The following is an 8979-nucleotide window of genomic DNA, read 5'->3' on the forward strand; positions in this document are numbered from 1 at the left end:
TTCCCTCAATGAGAGAACACAATTCAAGCATTTATAAAGGTTGTTCATAATTCCTGTCTATACAAACTTCTAGCCTCACATCTTAGGAAATACAGGTGGTGTTGTCCAAAGAGCAATTGAAAAGTTTTTGAAATATTGGCCTGTATTGTGGCCTTTTCAACTCCTCTTTGTTCAAGATTTTTGGCCTTGCACAAAAACTCACAATGATTTTTGCCTACCCTAGCTATGTAACTGGACCATTATTGGGCCACAAGTCATGCACAAGTTCCACATATTTCTGCAGAAATTTTTGAGACTGAATAGCGCAAAGACATATCCCAGCTTTCTGACCAAACCTATGCAAGCTTTTATGTGGATTAAATAATCTCAACATCTTCCATTTTCAAAATGGCTCCACATTTCTCTGTGATCCGCTTACATCCACATATCAAATAATCAGGTATCCAATGGTTCAATGCATTTGAAAACACTGCTGTGAACACAAAAGAGATTGTGTGTGTCTGCAACTGTTGATCCAATGGGCTTCAGCTGAGCCTGCACAATGTGTTCACATTTGTTGGCAGTGTGATATCTTGCCGTATATTCAAGTTCCTACAGAGTTTTGGACCCTGGTCATGTCAGAGAACAGAAGACCATGCATTAAGGTCTCTCTAGGATCTCAACAATTGATGTTGCAATTAATGATATCTTGTATCTATACTTTGAGACCTTTGCTGTGCATTGAGAATTTTGATATCCTACAAGAAATGTTTATGACTTTCTGGCATTTATTTCCTCCAATGGGCATGCAGTGTGAATATTACACCCACTTACAGGTAAGACATAAAAGCTTGAAAGCTCACCTCAAAAAAGGGATCATTCACCATGATCTCCAGGATGATCAAGGAAACATTACATGTAGAAAGGAATTCTGAACAACTTTTATAAAAGCTCAAATTGAGTTTTCTCATTGAGGGGAGTGGGAAGATACAAAAATCTACATAAAAGGACTTCATGGCAGACTTCTCATGCCAGCAATGGACAATATTTCATAAGTCCCTCTGCAAGGACGTGGACATGGCTGCGCAGATAGGGCTTTGTTATCCTAAATCAACTTCTGAGCAAAAAATTTAACTGCCAATGTGTACCATGGACACAGTAGGGGATTTTGAACCTTTACTGTACTGTGGCCACTTACCAAGACAATAGGAGAGGCTCTTACTGAGTGTAAAAATCTTGTAACCCTTAGTAAATGTACCAACAAAAAACATCCTAAAATTATGGTGACTGTGGAGAGCCAAATGAGTCAAAACCCTAAGGTGCAAAAAATCAACCCAAAACTTGCCCTCAAAGCCCTGTTCAGACTATCCTGAGTCTGACCAACAACACTTTGCCTGTTGTCACTCCCTGTTCACTCAGTGTTTATCCCACCAAGTTTTTCTTTATATTTGTTAGAAAGTCTTTCTCTGGAGTTATTACAAGGAGCATTGGACTTAAAATGTGCAAAGATTCTCTTCTTCTGAGCAATTTATGTTGAAAAACAAGTTGCATTTTCCTCTCTGTGTTTGCTGTAGAAAAGCAAGTTGCACAATTGCTTAAAAAATCATATCATCTAGTGATCAATGTATCACAGTTACAAGATAACACCACAGGAAAACTCTCAAGTTTCTATTAGAAATATCATTATAATATGTATCAAAATTACTCATGAAGATGCTTTCAAAGATCATAATCTTGAACAACTGCATTCTTTTTACAAGGTTAAATCTTCTAAAAACATCACTCACTGGGTAAATGAAGATCTGAAAATTAGGACCAATATATTATACATACATAGAAGATTGGCAAACAAATAGGAAAAGGAAGATGGATGAAAGAATGAGATTAAGTGAGATGAAGGGATTTTTTGGTCTGGGCCAACAGACTTGGGCTTGGGATAGGCTCAAGCAGGCTTTCAAGGAGAGCTTCACATGAGGATTCCACATTTTTAAGTTTTGACTCATTTGGCACCCCACAGCCACTACACAAGATCCAACTATTCATACCTGTATTTGAGGCTTATGGATGCCAAGAATGATTTTTTTGTTGGTATCATTCTAAATAGCTTTTGGAAGTATTTTTGGAAGTATTGTCCCAGGTCCAAAACATCAAGCATCAAAAACTAGTGTGTTTGTTTTGCAACAATCAAAACCTGACAAAATGCAACTTACCAAGTTCCTCCTCAAATTGCAGGCGTAGAAATAAACAAAATGAAAATATGGTTCAAAATTTCTTTGAGGTCCTTTGGACCCCTGACTTTGAAACCTCTTGAGAAGAAGGAAAAATGGGGAGACATTGTTTCATAGTCTTCCCGGAAGACATTGAGGGATCATCTTGTGTAACAATGGAGGATTGAAGATAGCCCCTGCCAAATCCAAATCTAATCAGGCTAGCCTGAAACACACTGATAAGCTGTGAAATCCCTCCTTCGCAGGCTCCAAAGGAAGCGCCTGCAAATCGAGGAGGGATTTACATAGTTAAGTCAAGGAAAAAACAAATGCGCCAGAATCTTGACACACAATGAGTGGACACTAAAGCTACTGATATTTTTAGCTGAATCTGTAGCAAATATCAGCAAATAAATGTGATCCAAACCTCTTGAAAGTTGGTAAAGGTAACATTGAATGCATAAAAAAGGTATTGGATGTAAAGCTCATTCCAAGCAGGTTGGTATGCGAATTCATGGTGGAAGACTGCTCGCATGCCTCCGACGTCGCTATGATCCAAACGCGACGCAGGCAAAAATACCTTTTTCGTCGTTTATATGACGAAGAATTCGAATTGAAAACTTACCTTTTTGGTCGATATATTTATCAGGAGCTATCCGGGGGCCTGTTTGGGCCCTCACTTCAGATCAGTCAAGGTGAAAATCTGTTGGATGCAAATAATAAAAGATTGAAGGCCTTTGTTGAACTCGCGGCTTACTTACACAACGATTGAACGAGCGCATCCTACAGTCTCCTATGTAACAATTCTGGCTCCTCAGCGCGCTACATGAAGCACGTGCAGCAGGGGGTTTGAGACAATCATACTATTACTCAGCTTATCCAATGAATTTTGATTCAACTCGTCATTCAAACCTGCCATTTATTACATTGTGGGCAATTAACAAAACAAAATCTTGTGAAACCAAGATATATACTTTTTTTAAAACTTTCAAACTTGGACGGATTGAATCATTTAATACAGGATACGATTCATGAAACCGTCAAGTTAACCGTCTTGCTTTTCCTTGAATGCCACGAAACCAAAGAAAAGTCCACCAAGCAGAACACACGTGAACTTCATAAAATTAAATATTAAAGAGTATATTCTTGATACCGATCATTATCTTGCCCGAGATCTTGAGATTTTATATAGGCGAACTTCTTCACTGGAATTCAATATATCTCAAGGTCTCTTTCTCAAGTAACACAACAGTTTTTCGAGACTCGAAGAGCGCCTACGGAAATGTTCAGGAAAAAGATCAGCGGTCATAGCAAATAAGACATCTCCATGAAATAAAAAAAGCATACATGAATGCCAACACTGGTTCCTACTTTCATCAACTGCCCACGAGTGGATCGTAGATCCCAAATCTTCAGTCCTCCTACTTGTCCATCAGGATAAACAAAATAGTTATCCCTGATACCCCCCTATGATCCGAGGACTGGTCAATTTATCTTATCATTGAGTGGTGCATACAGTCAGAACGTAAAGGAATCCACTCACTTTCCGATAAGTTTCAACGGGTGACTCAAATCCCTTGAAATTTGGATCTTCACCAAAGCCAAAATTGATTGCTGGACGATTTCCTCGAATATCACACAACCGAAACTAAGTTGAAGATCACAACCACCCATTAGATTCTCCTACCTTGTTACCCATACTTCTACTCGAAAGGAAAACAGAGTCAGATTATGTTTGACCTGCTTACTTGATAATCAGGTGTCTTGTTCCCAGTGGTGACCATCGTAATGTATTCATTTGTTGGACTGAGATCACGATCAAGTATTATAAAAATTAGCGCTACTAGCCGAAGTGGAAACACCACGAACTAGAAGGTACTCTGCCTGTATCCAATGAATCGGAGACCTAGCCTCTAGGAGAAGGCTACGCGTATTTGATTCTATATTTGTTTGATAGACCTATGATGCCAATTGAACGTCGACCTGGTGATCAGCAATCGATCAAAAGCCAATAGTAAACAGTCATAAAGAGTTTTACCCTTCCTCCGCTATCTCCAGAAAAGATCAGTTGGTTGAGCGCAGAGACCTCTAACGCTTGTATTGCACTTTTATGTTCTGTGAACCGCTTTATGACGTCTACTTTACCATTGACAGCTTTCCAAAGCATGATCTGTTTCTCTATGCCAGACGTCACAAAGCCCAAAGAATTGTGATCGGAAGGTAACAGACATGTCGCTCGTACCCCTTGCTCGTGCATCACCTGCGGAAGGGGAGTGCGCTGACAGATGAGCTTACCGTTCTACGGTCGCAAGGGTTTGAGTCAGTAGGGAGATAACCGAGACGAAAATGAAGAAAGAAGATCAACCTTTGCTGGTCGATTAAACTTGATCAGGGAGACCTGCGAAGATTTATATGATCGGCCAGTGTTGGATGATCGGGATCCCAGGATCAAGGTTTTGTGAGGGGCAGAGTAACAAGCTGCATCTACAATCTCGGTTGCTGAGGGCCCTGGCAGCAACAGTTGAACTTTACTCCTATCCCTTTTATCCCATGAAAGTACATCACCTCGTAATGAGACGTTCAAATGTACATTCATGTCGGTGGGAACCAAATACCTTTTCTTAGTGACCCCAAACCCTCGGTGAGTGTAAGCAAAGGTGTTCCTAACTCTGAAGCTATCGTTGGGTTGTGGCCTAAAAGGTTGATTGGGACGTTGCGGGGGTCTTGCTGGAGGAAGTTGTCTCATGTTCGCTTCCTCTCTCTTCCTATTTTTGAGTTGATCAATTTCACTCCGTAATTCACGTAATTGAGCTGTCAAGTCAGCTATCAGAGGAGCCGGAACTATGGCAACATCGTGTGGGATAGGAGTATCGCCAAGTAGGGCGGGAGGCGAGCCAGCCCTTTGAGCTTGTGGGGCTTGATCGAGGGTTTTCTGAGGCCTAGAAGCATCATGCACAGGCGGTACCTGATTGGATCTGCGATTTGAGGGAAGACTATGATGATCCTCACACGTACTACTAGCCTGGCCACCCTTGTTTCGGCTACGACTAACAGATCGCAACCGGTCAGCTGTGAGAGTACATTGTGCATTGAAACCAGAGATGATAGCGTTGGTCTGGACTGTGTGCTTGCGGATAGTGAGTGTGTCACTCAAGATGATCCATTTGATCAGACCTAAACAACCCTCAGAAGGGTCTCGATTGGTATCAACTGGTCTGAGTACAAAGCATCGGTCAAATGCCCGCTGGATATTTTTCGGAAATTCTGCAAAAGCTCCATGAACTATACATAGGACTGTTTTGGGATCTGTGGGCACGGGCCAAGCATCGACTATTAGATTGTCCAATGGTTCGTTCGATAGAGCAGGTAATCTTGAGATACTATAATAGATGCTAGACCATCCTATGTTCTTGGTCACTCTAGTAGACGTGCAGCCCTGTTTGGCAAGAAGATTGGAAAAGATCGCCGTTTGATCATACAGATGACGAAGATCGACTCGTGATTCTTCCCATAGCCTAAAGAACGTACTTAGAAAATCGTGAAGACTTCTTCGGAGATCAGGATGTACACTTTCGTCGACATAAGTTGCTTTGGGAGCGAATGGCCACTTTGGGTGCTGAGTACTGCGGCTAGCAACATGCCGGTCTCCACAGAGATCTATTGGCTCAAGAGCCGAGTTTCGTGAGTGGTGTGAAGGGCCGGCTTCTACAGAAGACGAGATGCTGGCTGCCAGTGTCGGTTGTTGTTGTGTTGCTTTTGCCTGTGTAGCTTGGGAAGGGCCTCGCCCGTCACTCAATTGATCAATGTCTTGACTTGACTCTGAGCCATCAAGGCTGCGGTTGTCTATTACCCGCAAGATGAGGTAGCCATCAGCCCAGCTACGCAGTCATGATAGAAAAACAATACGTATAAGTCTGGATGAAGATCCGTTACAAATGTGATAGGTGGACACCTCAAAACTTACGAGGAGGTCATGACTCTTTTGTCCTCCTGGGTCAATGTGCGAACCTTCTCCAACTCAAACAAATGTCGAGATTTGAGATAATCTGGCACGTTCACCTCACATTTTTTCGGATACGCAAAGGCCACTTCATATAATGGCAGTGATGAAGGGCCTGAAGTCGGGTTGTGGGTTGTTTCGCCGACATCCTTAGCGACGACAGGAGGGTCGACAGTTAGATTCGCACAATGAGGATCAGCACTCGCGGCCTTACGGTCGGCTTTGCGTTCGGCCTTCCTAATGATCCGATCGATGTCATCCATTGGCCTCAAGCTGCGTTCGTGTGACGACGTTGGGCTTGAATCTCGAGAAAGACATAGGCTATCTTGGCGATCACCCTCAAGCGTAGTGTCTTCAATGATCTCTTGTTCAATGTCTTCATTGGTGATATCGACTTTCTCTTGCTCTTCGGAACTTGCAGTTTCATGATCATTCTCGCCGTAGTTCTTTGGATTGACGATCTCAATGTCACTGCTGGTCTCTATTTTCATGTCAGTATCACCAGATATTGATGACTGCCTCGAGGCGTTGTCACCTTCTGAAGGTTCCCGAACACAATCCTCCTGATCTTTAGCATTCGACGGCGCAGGACTTGGTGATGAATATATAAATTGGGCGTCTTCCTGTGGAAGAGGAGGCGTGCCAGGGGAGGAGATCTGAGGGGGAGTCCTAGGCGAGGAGTTCTGAGGAGGAGTCCCAGGGGAAGAGAATTGAGGAGGAGTCCCAGGTGACAATGGGGGGTCGAGTTGGTCCATTTCAATGATGTCTAAATCAGTGGTTGCATTTGCACCTTCTTTCTTGGGCGGACCTTCCTCAACGATGACAGGTGAAAGTCTGGCAAGATCTTGGGTAGATGATTCTTCCTCGTCGTGGGACCGGTACAATTTGACAGACATCTTGAGTCCCTTGTAAGATACGTCGTTTGGAATGATAATGAGCTTTGCTTGAGAAGCTTCATAAGCATCTTCCGGATTCTCAAATTCCACTTTGCCGGTAAACTCGGTGACTTTATTGCCCTTGATGGAATAATTACGTATTGATTTACTGGAAAAGAAGAAAAACTCAATCAGCTTGTCAACTTTACTTACTAATTCCACCCCAGAGAAGAAAACAGATCAAAGTACAGTATAAGACTTGCATAGTGCCGTACACACCGAGAAGGCATCGGGTCAAAACCAAACATTTGTCCATAGATAAACCAGGTCGCAAAGTTGCACGAACAATAACCATAGGAAAGGATGCGATAGCATTTGTATTTCGAACAGGTTGAAGGTTAGAGCTGGTATTGTAGCGTGGTTTCTTGGACCTGCTTCCAGTCTCTTGTGGAGTTTCTGGGCGTTGCTTCGCTCCAGCTTGACCTACAAGAGGCTGCTGGCAAGACGAGCTCGCATTCCCAAGGAAAGGTCTCTTCCTACACATTGAGTTATATACATCGTCACATGTGGGGTCCCGTCTGAACGTCAAAGGACTTGTCGTGTTACTTTGGATTGCAGGGGGTGACTGGCAGTGCTGATGTCGAGTGACTGGTGTAGCTTCTGATTCGTTTGTCAGAGTTGTGAGAGGAGATCTGGTTAAAGGTTGCACTTCACGAGGCTGAGAAGGAAGCGAAGTCGTAGGTACAACTGAGGATGATGGTATAGGACAATCCAATCGCAAGGGCAAGTCATGATGTCGGTTGCTTGAAGGGGGATTGACTCGATGAAGGTGTATGGAGTTTTGACGATCACTTCTCCAGACATCACCATGAGTGATCTGAGAGCGAAATTGACGTGGAGGATTTGATCCTGATTGATTCCTTGCATCTCGTCCGAAATGTGAAGGCCCTTGTGTACGACTAGCTTCGTGGTATCGGGAGGGCGTTGCTGTTGACCTGTTCCCTGTAGATTGATGAAAAGGCTTCTGATTAGTGGGAATCGATGATATTGGTCGTATAGATGGTGGTTGTGCAGGTCTTCGGAGTCGATAGGGAACCCAATTTCCCTCATTAGGTTGGGCATCCTCTCGTTTGACCGTAGAAGGGTAGGTCTGTTGACTTCGCCGGGAAGCAGATTGGGTCTCCTGAGGTCCACTTGGTGATTGTTGTGCACAAAAGCTAGGCAAAGGTCTTGTCCGCAAGTCGAGGAAAGTTGGCTTGTCTGGAATGCCTTGAGACGTCATAAATGATTGATTGAGTTTTGATGGAAAGATTGAATAAAGACCAGCATTCACTCTAGATAGTCGATAGTCACAATGGCGTTCTTGACACTTTTGAGGAAAAATTTAATCACATTTCAGTTTACAATACAGTCTCAGTGTGGTTTTGTCGTCACACTCACACACTCGGGTTATGTACACATACTATCGGAGCTTCGGACTCTGGAGCGAGGCATCGAATTTCGAAATAGGGCTTCGCAGCGGGTCGAGACACGTCGGGCATCAAATGAAGACAAGGCTTTTGCAGGGATTCATATTTCCTGACTTTATTCTGAAACACTGCAAACTTGAAGCCACAATTGGAATCAAAAACATTGTAGATACTTATTCCTCAAGTTAGACTTGTACCTGATCAAGATTTTGGAGACAATCTCGCCCAATCCTCTAAACCTTACAACTCAGGAGGATCTAGTACTCTCTGCACTCACTTGAGGATATGGAATCTGACTCCAATTCGCATGATAATCTGTCTAAAAAAGGCTTCAGCACATTATTGATGTGAAGATTTTTCCTTGTACAATATCACATTTTCATGATGCTGCTTGGTTCTACTGCTCAAGGCAGTGACAAGTTGAAGAATCTATCAGTTTTTTCATCACT

General features: G+C 43.0%; 1 protein-coding gene across 1 annotated transcript; it reads right to left on the reverse strand.

Moving 5' to 3' along the window:
• Positions 1 to 3081: 3081 nt before the first annotated feature.
• On the reverse strand, positions 3082 to 8602 carry MELLADRAFT_115879 (uncharacterized protein; the record flags this gene model as incomplete). Its single annotated transcript, XM_007407878.1, has 10 exons — positions 3082 to 3460; positions 3534 to 3653; positions 3730 to 3834; positions 3935 to 3992; positions 4280 to 4364; positions 4482 to 4485; positions 4552 to 6064; positions 6151 to 7192; positions 7275 to 8430; positions 8525 to 8602. 10 exons carry the CDS (start codon positions 8600 to 8602, stop codon positions 3389 to 3391), a joined length of 4233 nt encoding a protein of 1410 aa, XP_007407940.1.
• Positions 8603 to 8979: the final 377 nt, after the last annotated feature.

This window comes from Melampsora larici-populina (assembly GCF_000204055.1).
Source record: "Melampsora larici-populina 98AG31 unplaced genomic scaffold MELLAscaffold_10, whole genome shotgun sequence".
Classification (NCBI taxonomy): Eukaryota; Fungi; Basidiomycota; class Pucciniomycetes; order Pucciniales; family Melampsoraceae; genus Melampsora; species Melampsora laricis-populina.